Raw genomic sequence first — 13,057 nt, forward strand, 5'->3', positions numbered from 1 at the left:
GCCTGATTCAATGTTGTGTCCAGTACTGCCCCTATGAACAGGAGGCGCGGAGAGGGTTCCAGGTGAGACTTGAGCACGTTTACCGTAAAGCGCAGGTTGAACAACAATGGGGTTGTCACCTGCAAATGATGCAGCATGAACTTTGGTGACTCAGCTTTGATCAGCCAATTGTCCAGGTAAGGGAATACAGATATGCCCTTCCTTGTGAGTTCCGCTGCAACCACTGCCATCACTTTTGTGAAGACTCGAGGTGAGGAAGTAAGACCAAAAGGAATGACCGCAAACTGCTAGTGCTGCGACCCTCCCATGAACCGGAGATACTTTCTGTGCGACTTCAGAAAAGGGATATGAAAATAAGCATCCTGCAAGTCGATAGACACCATCCAATCCTCCTCATTCAACGGAAGAAGCACCGGTGCTAGGGTCAGCATTTTGAACCTTTCCTGCTTGAGGAATCAATTCAAAATACTCAGGTTCAAGATGGGCCTCAATCAACCATCCTTCTTGGGAATCAGGATATACCTTGAATAACATCCCTGAACCCTTTCCTGCTTCGGAACCAACTCCACTGCACCTTTTAACAAAAAGGTGTACACCTTCGGCTGAAGCAACAGGAGATGCTCTTCTGAGCAAAATGAATGACAGGGAGGGAAGGGGAGAGGAAACGCCAGAAAGGAAAGGGCATAACCTTTTTTCATCACGCTCAACACCCAAGAGCCCGAAGTTATTAACTCCCACTTGTGGAGAAAATGTAACAGCCTTCCGCCCATGGGTAGAACATGCTGGTGAATGGAGCAAGAACTAGGGCTACTTCCCTGGCTGGATTCCCCCAGAGGATGAGGAGGAGGAGGAAGGCTGCTAGATGGTTTCCCGCATTCTGACTCTCCCACGACCACTATAGGACCTGTAGAGAGGGTTGGCAGGCTGTTGGACGTGGGACTGCTGCCTCCCATGAAAGGACGACCCACGGCCAAACCCTCTGAATCTGCGGACAGGTCAGAAGGGTGTAGAAGAAGCGTGAAGACCCAAAGATTTTGCGGTGGCCCTTCTATCCTTGAACCTTTCCAGGGCTAAGTCCGCCTTTGCCTCAAACAGTCTTGCACCATCAAATGGGAGGTCCATCAATGTAGCCTGCACATCAGAGGAAAAACCAGAACCTCTGAGCCAAGCACGCCTCCTAGCCACAAGGTAAGTCCCCCTGACTCCAGCAACTGAGTCCGCAGTGTCCAGACCTGACTGAATCAACTGTTTAGCTGCCACTCGACTATCCTGCAACAATCCACTAAAATGTTCCTGTACTTCCTGCGGCAATTTAGGGAAGACCTCCTTTGCCGTATCTCCCCAATACACAAGTTGCATTCAGCTATTTTAAGGTTATGCTCCCCAAGGAGAAGCATTTCTTTCCCGATTGTTCCATGAGCTTTGACTCCCTATCAGATGGTATTGTACAGAATGAACCCGGAGCCAATCTTGAAGAACAAGAAGCTTGTACCACCAAGCTTTCTGGCGTTAGGACAAAAATTGTGTATCACCTGGAGCAACTTCGTACCTCCTGGCCACAGTCTTTGAAATCGCAGATGTAGGTACTGGTTTCTTCCACATTTTTAATATGGGCTCTGTTAAAGCATCATTGAATGGAAGAAGGGGCTCTGAAGAGGAAGCTGATGGATGTAGAAACTCTGTCAGAATATTGTTTTTTAACTCTGACACAGGCAGTGGCAAGTCCAACAATTCTGCCACCTTCCTAATCACCCCATGGTAGGTAATCGCTTCTGCCAAGAGTTCACCTCCAAGGGATAAAAGCTCTCACTCAGAGGATGTATCCAACCCACTAGCAGTATCTAATTCCTGGCAATCATCTGAAGGGTCAGGAATTTCTCCTTCTTCCAACTGCTGTTGTTGTTGTTCCTCTATATACTGCTGCTCTTCCAGAAGTCTTAAGCGAGGGCAACACTGGTGGAGAAGGAGGAGCCGAATACACACTCTGCGCCAGAGTAGAGCGTCCAGAATTATCTCATGCCAGCATTGGCGCCACCGGCGCAGTTATCTGGGGTAGAGGTGATGACATCCTCAGCGCCGTGCCAGTACCATAGAAAGGTGTTGCTGGTAAAAAGGGCATAAATGGAGACTGATTATACGGCACCAGCAACCTCAGCGTAAAAGCCAATGAACCTGTGGGATTAGCAGGTGCACCAGAGGGTAACATCGCCCTATTAAAAATGCTAAAGATAGCATGGAGGAACAAAGACGGATCCGCTCCCGGCGCCAGAAAGGCAGGATACTCTTGTTCCCCTTGAGGTGGCTGTGCTGGATCTGGGGCTCAAGGCCCAAACTCCTGACCTTGGGAGGATGTAGGGGAAAAGTGAGTCGGACTCGCAGGCGACTCAGAGATCTCAATCAAAGGATGAGGGAGATGCCTCAGGTGACTGCGGTTGGGGAGTAACAGTGGGGCTGACTACCCAAGTCATGCAGTGCCTTGACCTCGAAGTCAGAGACGCCGACCGATTTCTGGATGAGCGGCGCCGTGACTCATGCTGTTGAAGTCGCTTCTTGTGAGACCTCGATGACCTGTGCGACTAAGTGTCTTGAGTCTTCGATCTCCGTCGACCTCTTTTCTCTTTCTTATCCCTTGATAGAAAGAGCTTTGCCTCTCTCTCAGAGCCTTCGGTTACATGTGTTGGCAGGACGAGCAACCTGCCACGTTGTGATCCGTGCTCAAACACCAGAGGCAGGGCTTGTGTGGATCCGTCACCGACATATGGCCCCTGCACTCGCTACAAGGTTTAAACCCAGATTTTTTGGGCGGGGACATAGTAGTGCCACAAAATAATTCCCTTGATACAGTTGAGATACAACAGACAGGTAGAAAACCGTTAGTGTCGAAGGCACAGAAAAAAGGGAACTGACATCAGCACACGGCGAGGACTTCTTATGCCTCCGATGACATCAGACGGAGTCGCGTGTGGAGCCGAGCAATTGTGACGTCCTCTTTAATGTGGAGAGCTAGGAAAAACAAAATCCTTTGAATGCTGGTGCATTGGGAGAATTCATAAGGAGAGGAATCCACAGGTAGTTGTATCCATCAGAAATACCAATATATCTGCCATGGTCAAAATTTTACAATAAAAGAAAATGCAACTGTAATCTAACAATCAATCTGAGGACATCTGCAACACAACTCAACAATATGCAAATGAAAACACCTGAATGTGAACCCTGTGTCCTGCCATCATAAATGGTTAAATGGTTTCTGTTCCACACCTTCTTGTACTGATGAGTCTTTACTAGTGCTTGTCCGATTCTGCTTGCCAGCTCTGCATCGGCTGGATTCCTCCTATGGGCTTGGTCATACACCTCCAAAGCTTTCTCTGGCTAGGAAAGAAACAGATGAAAGACCTATCAGCAACATACATTTTTAAGCTCAGCAAACATTTGCTTCTCTCTCACTTAATGGGATAAAATTGATGTTATCAGTTTTTAGAGTTCGATCAAAAACATATACATACCTCTTGAATTTTCATATATGCATCTCCCAACAGAAGGCTGGTATGAGGGCCTGGCAAATGCTCACAAAGCTCTCTGCAAAAACATTTTGCAGAGACACGGTTAGAATCCGTTCCAATTAAATCCATAGTTGCTTCTACAGATTCATTATGCAAAGCAACCAAAACCAACAATTAAGATAAATTTAAATTCAAAAGGTTACTCAATAAGAAATTTGTTCCACTTAAACAGCCAAATATTTTTCATACAATGTATATCTGGTGCACGTTCAAAGCTGTGCCATCAATTCATCCGCTGACTCATTTATAGAAGTGACTGGAAAACATAACCATTTCAAAATAAATACCTGCACACATTTCTTCATTAGGACAAGTCAGACCGAATTAAAACTTTTGACAAAAGCGCAAAATAGAGTTACTGCTCCTAAACCAAGGGTGTAAATTCCGTACCTTTAAGTCGGGATACATATGGCTTTATGACAGGACCTTTAATGGTCACTGACACTATTAAAATACTCCACCTAAAGCATCTGTCAGGAGATACGGGAATTCTGGGATTTTACGGATAGCATGAATCAGGGGAGGCAGGAGTGAGGCCGACAATAGACCCTGTACATTCAAATGTTTTAACAGTAGTCATGACACATGTTCTCTTTCAAGTAACGAATACAATTCCAATAATATTATTTTTATACACTAAATTATTTTTCAAACTGCATCGCAGTTCAAGTTCTTTTTTATATGATGGAGCTTTCAGTGCACGGCTCTAAGATTTGGGGTTCCTTCATGTTTGTTTTCTTCAATCACATGGGATGAAGTTATAGGCAAGGTAGTAAACCAACTATTATTCATTCATAGCTGTGCACATCGATGCTAATACTTTTCTGTTTTTAATCTGCTTCAAGGTTGATTTTTATAGTAAGGCTACTTCAGTGTATCACCATCATAAAGCGATAGAAGCAACTATAAAGTGACAGAAACTTGGAAATAATTTCTTTCTAACTCATTATTTGTGTCATTTTATCAAATTATTTAATAGCACGTGAGTGGTGAAATAATTCATAGATAACACAATAAAAAGGAATCAACACCTAAACCTGCACTGATGACTTCTGCACCATTATTCGTGTCAATATTGCAGTTGTCTCGAACTACTTCCTATGACCTCCTTGGCAATATACATTACAATTGCTGAGTCGTTCATTTATTATAAACTCATGGGCCAAACCAGGTATCATGGAATTGGTTCAAATCTCCGATGATCTAACAGAGTGAAAAGGGCTGGTTTGCGGGTTGCCTCTATCTGGTTTCTATTGATAGAATGTTTCACTTTCAATGTAATACGTGTAAATAGAATTTTATTGCATGGGTTCTAGCCGCTGTACACAATGCTGAACATAGGAAGAAGAGGTCAATAATAAGAAGCAATATAGTATGCAAATGCAATAAATTTGTTACCGATAGCAGGCAATGTAGAGCTTCTTATCCTTTCGAGTCCCAAGGTAAATCTGTGCCATTTTTTCTTTAACATCAATGAAATATGGCTGGCTTGCAGTGATATTTCTCAGCATTCCTAAGGCAGGCTCCACTTCGCCTTTACTTAGTGCCAAATCTGCATTTGAAATAGTGATGCGAATTTCCTCTGGTGTTCCATGGAATTGATGTATTGCATCTTGCATCACCTTAGTAGCTTCATGCTGAAATATTACAAAGTTATTAGCAATCTTAGTACAAAGGTTAAATATGAATCTAAAAGAACCCTCATAAATGCCACCTATTGATTGAGTGATTGTAGGTCCATAGTCTAAGAAGCAGATGCTCACAAGGATTATAATTGCAAATCAAACCAATGTCTTTCCTCTGAAGGAGTACTCCCACTCCAGTTAGTCGGTCCAGTGGGAGAAGACCTTAAGAGGCACACCTGGTCAGCGATTTCAAAGTTCTGATAATCCTCTTTCATATCTTATACAATTTGTAAAAGCTCAGGTAGTGAAGGGAAGTGAATCAATTTATATGAACATATTGTTCCAATCGGATATCCGTTTTAAGATAATCCAATCAAGATCTTTTGGGGAAAATATGCTTCAAATAAAGCATGAAAAGAATGTGAATATTTGCCTATCACTGGCATACAGACAACAAGAAAAACAGAACAAAATCGCTTGTAATCACAAAAACATCTGAAAGCAGAGATATTTTTAAACATTACTTTGAATAAAGGTCTTACTTCCAAAAGATGAGCAACTAGATTTTAGCCTGCAGTACTTGAAACTGGTATCAGAGTCTTTCTGGCAATTGACAAAGAATTCCACAATTGCACCTGGAAAACCACAACAGATGTACAGTACTACCATGTACTAAACACACTGACGCAGAGTGGAAATTTTCATGAGTAAATGGTGTGGAAATATTAATAAGCACAGCTATTTTTCTCCCATTTCCTCTAAAGCAGAAAAATAATATACCATACATATGGCCTCATTAAGAGCTTAGCAGTCCCTACACAGGACCGCCAGACTCACAGGGAGGATGCCACCGCCATACCGGTGACGTCTCGCCCCGAGCGTATTACAGTGTTCCCGCCTGACTGACCAGCAGGAGCATTGTAATTTGCGGGGGAGGATACTGACCTCAGTTCCCTTAAAGGAGCCCAGGACAACATCCTAACACTCCAGCACCCTCGGAATGTGCACTGTCTGCAAAGCAGACAGTGTTCATACCGACAGTGCTGAGCAGGGGTGGGCCTGCACTTCCCACAACATGCTTGTGGGCAGTGCAGAGGGCCCCCTGTGACCTCAGCACTTCCTTTTTGCCAGCCTTTTCATGGTGGGCTCCCCGCCATGAAAGGGCTAGCAGAAAGAGGGGTTGTAATCAGCCAGCTTGCACGGAGTTCAGCACACGCATGGCTGGTTGCAAGCCCCACTGCCGTCATGCCGTCGGGAACCATGTTTCCGGCAGGAACAGTGGTCCTTTGGCGGTCCTACCACCAAAGTCGTAATTTAGCAGTCGGACAGCCAAAGCCGAGGCTGGTCTGGTCTCATTACCGCAAGACTCTTAATGAGGTCCATAGTTATTGCTCACATATCCAAAATGGGAAACGGAAACATTTTTTAAATACCTACAAACTAACAAGTATGGGGGAATTCACTGAAACATTCAGGGTCACTCATCCCACATTAACCTTATGACTGTATTTACAAATGAGTAAAATCATCTACATTCAAGAGTGTAATTTCAGGAATAAACTGTGATTTACCCTAGCAAGCTGTTAAACAGATGCATATGAAAATCTTTGAAAATGAGGTGCAAAATGATGACCACAGATTCCACAATCTCCATCATTAGAAATATAGACCATGTACTGTTCCTTACCTGCTCACCATTTAGCCGAAGAACCTCTGCAAGTTCCAGATATATGGACACACGTTCACTGATACTTATGCCACTCCCTTTTCCCTTCTTACTTTCGCCCTTTCTCATTTCAGGAAGATTCATGATCATTTTGAGAGTCTTAATAGCTTCTGGCAAATCTCCTGTCATTTTCAGTGCTCGAGCCTTGATTAGATGATACAGTGGATAATCTCGAACCTGGAAAATGAAACGAACTAATGTATATTATACAGGTAGGTGATGAGTGTCTCAAGTGGGATGGTGGACATTGGCAAAATGATCTAGTGTTGGGTTGCCATGATTGTAAATTCATAGCACCGAATCCAGGTTTCAGATTGAAAAGATGGAAGCGATAAACAAGCCTCCAAAAAGCAGAGGTCACGTGCATGTGAGTGAAACTTTAATTTCTTTTCTCGTAAAGAGTGAACATTGTAAGGGTATTCTTTGTAAAGTGAACATAAAGTTTGCATAGTTTGCTGCTTATACATTTAGTTGTTTATGAATTCCAAATCTGTTATGCAAGAAATTCATTGTATTGAATTATCCTATAGATCCTGGTGAAAGTCAAATCTTACGCATCAAATATTATATTCCAAACTTTAACAGGCAGGAGCAAACATCAGTACACTGAGCCCGTCATTTCACTACAGGCATCACAAAATAGTTTAAAACATACTACTCCCTTCATACTCTTCTATCTCTGTCTAGTGTGATGGAACCATTAAGTACTTGTAGACCCAGTTCTTTAGCATTAGTAATCTCTCTGATTTGATAAAATGTAGAATTTGTTTCGCACATGTGAAATTCTAGAGCACACGTTCAATTTGTTTTTTATTTTTTAGAATTATAACATATAGCAAGAAAATAAGACAAAAAGGCACAATCTAGAGTTTTTTCTTTTTAACTATTTAGCAAAAATATTCGACACAATGTGCACTTGGCTGAAAGCTCCACTCAAGAAAATAGTGAATTTCACATTACGAGTTAAACCCTGGTCATTTAAGAATCTTGGTGGAGAGCACTATCTCATTATGCCCCGCAGGTTGACAGTTGGGTTGTTCGTTTTTTGCAACAAAGGGAAATATGAATTGACAGATATCGTTTACAAATCTGTGGTCCTTAAAGCAGTAAATAAGGGCTGCGATTTCATGAACTTAGAGAGGATACCTATGGCGATGAACAAGCACTACAAGTAAATAACATTTCTCTCTTTACAAGGAATTCTTTCAGGCCTACATAAAAGATAAAACAGAATGATAAAATAACCCAACTTTAAACTTGCAACAATGGCCACAGACTTGAGCACTTAGGGCGCAAAGAGAAATCTGGCCCACTAAGGTATCCATCTAGGCGTCAGAGTCCGACATTAATGCTGAGCAAAAGTATGGACTTATCTTCATTTGGCAGCATTACAAATGTCAGGAATAAGAACACGTTTTATCCGATATGCAGTAGAGGCGATTGCTGTCGTGCAATGAGCCCTATACTTACAAGATAATGGTCTGATAGCTTGTGAATTACAGGTGACAACACAAGAAACTATCCACCTAGCTATATTCTGTTTAGAGAGGCAGGCCCTTTTCTGAATTGTGTTATTATTGACATAGAGCTATTAGACCTTGCATGTAGCTTTGATCTCATACAAATATTAATGTATATTCCACTTGAAATCGAGGCTCTGTGAAGAACTCTCTGCCAATAATGTTGGATGTGGGGAAAAAAGTAGGCAAGAAAATATTCTGACTAATGTGAAATTCATAAATTTATTTTCAGAAAAAAGAATGGTGAGTTTTTAAGGACACTGATAGAGCACAGTGTATGGGCCATTAATACAGAAAGCTTAATGCTTATTTACCCACCTGGAAGATGTAACAGCCACTAAAAAAGCAACCTTCCACAAAAGGTGCTGTAAATTAGCCAAGTTCATTGGCTCAAAAGGAGTTTCGATCAATTTAGAGAACACACATTGAATTGCCAGGGAGGAGAAAGCCTTTTAACAGGAGGAAACACTTTACTAAGATGATTCAGGAAATCCTTAATCAGCGGAATAGTGAAAAAATCCTGAGAAGAAGACTAATAGTAAGCAGCAACAGGAGCCAAACGGACTCTAATAGAAGAGTTCTATAAACCAGAATTTGACAATTAAGTGGATAAAGTGTTACTACATTTCCCTGGCATGCTTTTGGATCTGCCAGGTTTCTGATGCACAATAAGCAGAACACGTCCCACTTGAATGCATATGAAGACTCCATAGAAAGATGTTTGGCCTCTCTCAGAATGGCCACACAATTATCAGGTACATTTAAGTGTCTCCTTAAGACTGTCAGGTTCCATGCCAGACAGATAGGGCACAACATTCTGCTGAAAAGCCCACTTGAGTGTCAGTCGTTTATGCAGTAGAAGGGACATAGGAAAAAAGCCTGGGTACTACAAGTGACGTGGCCAGCCCAGAGTGATACAAGTCATCTTTTCTTTGCTAAGTTTTAACTTGGTGATCACCTTGAAAAGAAGTGGGATAGGTGGGAAAGCGTACAGAATCCTTGAGGCTAACATGTCAAAAGTGCATTCCCCAGAGATCAGGGCCCAAGAAACCTGGAGGCCTAAGTGGGGAATTTTTGAATTTCTAAGATTGCAAACAAGTCCATGTCTAGATGAAGTGTGGAACTCCGCAGAAGCTGTGGTCTGCAGACTAAACTGTCTCACAGCCCTTTTTGAGAATTCAGGAAAGTCCATGGGCTTTCAACTAGACCTGTCTGATGGTTTAATCTATAGATCACAACACCCAAGGTCTACAGCTCAATAATTTTATAAACAATCCAAACAAAACTACAAGCTTGTCCTGTAGTTGCAATTGTTCCAACTACCAGATCATGAATAGGAGAGATTTTGAATGGAACAGACTCTGCAATTATAGGTGAGGGATTCTGCCAGTTAAATGACGAACCATTCAAGTCTGAATCCTCAGGCGGTGACCTGTGCCATCTTCGTCTTCTTGGACTGGGAGATTCAGAAGGGGCCCAGCATAATGTCTACACGTGCCAGAATTATTGACCTCACTTTGCCTCTTGCAAGAACACCTAGATGGAGCCATTTCTGAACTCACAACACTTTTCACTCAGAGACCTCATGCTTTCCTGAAGAGACTGGAGAATACATTCTTCAGTGTAAAGATGAAATGGGACTTCCAAAGATGGATGGAAGGGCTATTGAGGAAGAATCATTTATTGATACCTTGGGGCAGGAGGATGAGTCTGAGCATCATCCTAAGAGAAAGAGACTGCTACATCTTCAGCATCCTGAGGAGATAGAGAAGATGGAATGATTTCCTTCCAGGTTTTATGATCAGAAGGTGACCTAGGTTTCGACAAAGAGGAAAAACTCTGGATGATGAGGACCACTAACGATGAAATTCCTTCAATATCGTCAAGTGTCTTGATGGTGACCCTATGGTTTCTCAACACTTTGACAGCAATGAATGGCTAGGTCTCCATGCCGAACTCCTGCCTCTCAACTTCAAGCACCTCGAAAAGCACCCCGAAATAGATCACTTCAATGTCAACCAAGATCAGAAGTTCTGATAAAGGCTTCTTGCTGCCCACTAACCTCCAGAAGTGGCATCTTTGGAGGAAAAGATGGTGGAATGGTTGCCTCTCTCCTGTGAGGTAGAAGTCAACACTGTAGATGTTCCATGTATCCAATTTCACCTTTCCTTCCCCAGGGGCAAACCCCTTCCCTCTCCGTTAGACTCCTATATGATATTTTCTGATAAATCCCACAGTCCTTGATGGAGTGAGAGTTGGAAGGCACACCACACAGACTTCAAGGTCATCATTTGTCAAAATCTTTTTTTTATAAAACATGGTATTGATTTTGGTAACAGAAAACGAAACATTCATCACAGGGATGATTGCAAAGCTTTCAAGACAGTCCTCACATAATATAATCATTATTTCCAAAGATACAATGATCAATATCACAAATTAGTACAGGAGTCATATCCTTACTCCCATCAATGACTTGACAAAGAAAAGGCATGCATGCCCAGGTCCTCATTTCCTCTCTTTTGTTCAAGGACACATGGGATCAAACTAATTTTCCTATAGCAACTAGAGTTGGTCTAAATATCATCATTTTTCTGTGGTCATCCCCTCACCAAATGCATAGGCCTCTCTAGACTCATGCATAGGCCCAATCTTTTTTTTCACAACCAAGTGTTGGGGCCTCTGAACCCTTCAAATAGAGGGTGATATATTTCTGAGCAACTGGGAGCCCGAGTTACAATAGGGCTAATTTGTATCAACTGGAGTCTAGATCGATGATAATATGTAGAATGACTAGATTGGGGTCAGCAGGTATCGACCACCCCAAGACTGTCTCCAGCACATCGAGCCCACCCCCTCCAGAAGAGAATAATTGCAGGGCAACTCCAAATTGTGTGCAAGAGATCCCTAACCTGTGTGTCACATCGCAGACAGACCTAAGAGATCCTTCCGCCCTCCATAACATCTGCCTCGTGTAGTATATTCTTTGAAGATATTTTAACTGGATAAGTCGGTAGTGCAAGGCAATGGCTGATTCCCCCAGGGTCGCAAACCCTTCCAGCCAGTCTTGGTCTGCGAGAGGTCTCAGATCTGCCTTCCACACTCAGTGGCGCGCTCAGAAGGTATCAGGAGTATTAATATCGAGAGAGCAATATATGCGTTATATTGTGCTTAGAAAGTTCACTAATCAGCAATTTAGCCTCTGAGCTAAATGTCAAGAGGCGCTTCCATTTTATTACATGGCAGGGACTAGAGGTAGCAGAAAAAGAGATCTTCACATTTTTACCCCATGTCTCAAAATGCACCAGCATGTGACCAAAGTCAGAGAGGTGAAACAGCACCATGCATATTAATGAAATTAAACAATTTTAAATCAGAAACAGCGCAAAGAGAAAGAAAAACTCCTTAAACATTGACTAAAGCTAAACGCTCCCCAAAACAATTGTTGTTATCTACCAAAACATTTTCAGATAAAGCAGGATCTTTCCCACAAAGTGGAAAAATAACAGTGTAAATGCTGGGCATGGTAGGATAGTGCACTCTTCCAAGATTTGAAAGAGGGGAGGGTTTAATTCCTAATGTGTGTATGCTTACCTCTGAGGACCTATTCCTCCTTTACTTTGTTTGCTTTAAATGCACTGCTTTCAAGTTTGGTGTTTTCCGCAAAATGTACTGTTTTGCCCTTTTTTGGCTAGTTAGTTAAAAAGGAAACAATAATTGTTGCCATTATGGCATGTTTTCGGCAGCGCTTAATTTGTAAATAAAAAGGTACAAAAGGTACCGGTGCCCAAAGCCCTCCTCTTAAACACGCGGCTGCTGTATTTAAATGTGTGAACCCGGAATACTGAGGCGAACTAATCCTGAAGCCATCTCGGGCCTCTTCAATCCATATAAAGCCACTCCGTGCCCCTTCAGCTCACTCTGGCAGCTTTCTACTTTCTCCCATTTGTGACGCTTTTTCGTTTTTCCCTTCCTCCGTCTTTCCCATATGTGTCTTTTGCTCGCAGCAAATGCTTGAAGAATAAGCTCCGGCCCTCAAAAATAAGTGCTGGTTTTCGGTTTATTTGACTTAAGTAAAAAAAAAAAACAATAGCAAGCAGGGTTCCAGAATATAGCAGAATATGATGTAAGCGCCTACCTTTTATGAATATCTGCACGAATCCCACTGTAAAAGGCTTTCTGTTATGTGGCCAGCGATTCTCAAGCATAAAATACATAAAAATAGTTTTTTTCTTTTAACAAACAATCGCTCTATTTTCTTGTAACTTAAGCTTTACTAGGTCTTCAGGAACATGCTTCCACAGATCGTAGCACCAGTCTCCAAATGTCAAGCAATAAGGAGTCTTTATAACTGAAGTGCCCTGTTGATGTAATGGTAGCTGTGCTAAAGTTTGCACTCCTCAATCACTTCAGAGGCTTGTGCTGCCGTTCCTGTGACACCTATCACGCAGGTGCACGTATCGCACCTACACGAGAACAAGGTGCCATCTCCTTATTTGAATGGGGGAATGGTACCAAGCAAATAACCCCTTTGTCTAAGGCCACGGGTAAACAAGAACAACAACTGTTCACCCACAAAATACCAGAAAACTGAACCATGCATAATTGCGAGTAAAGTTAAGA

At 42.3% G+C, this 13,057-nt stretch overlaps 1 protein-coding gene across 2 annotated transcripts in view; it reads right to left on the bottom strand.

Annotated features, from left to right (window-relative positions):
- Positions 1 to 13,057, bottom strand: part of TTC21A (tetratricopeptide repeat domain 21A) — a 391,729-nt gene that overhangs the window by 181,824 nt on the left and 196,848 nt on the right. For both annotated transcript variants that reach the window (XM_069211078.1, XM_069211079.1), the window contains exons 14-17: positions 6,876 to 7,091; positions 4,962 to 5,200; positions 3,507 to 3,579; positions 3,262 to 3,372 (exon numbers count right to left, since the gene is read on the bottom strand). In XM_069211078.1, coding sequence (XP_069067179.1) covers positions 3,262 to 3,372; positions 3,507 to 3,579; positions 4,962 to 5,200; positions 6,876 to 7,091 — 639 coding nt within the window. The remainder of the gene's footprint in view (positions 1 to 3,261; positions 3,373 to 3,506; positions 3,580 to 4,961; positions 5,201 to 6,875; positions 7,092 to 13,057) is intronic.

The sequence above is a fragment of the Pleurodeles waltl genome, chromosome 10, assembly GCF_031143425.1.
Source record: "Pleurodeles waltl isolate 20211129_DDA chromosome 10, aPleWal1.hap1.20221129, whole genome shotgun sequence".
Lineage (NCBI taxonomy): Eukaryota > Metazoa > Chordata > Amphibia > Caudata > Salamandridae > Pleurodeles > Pleurodeles waltl.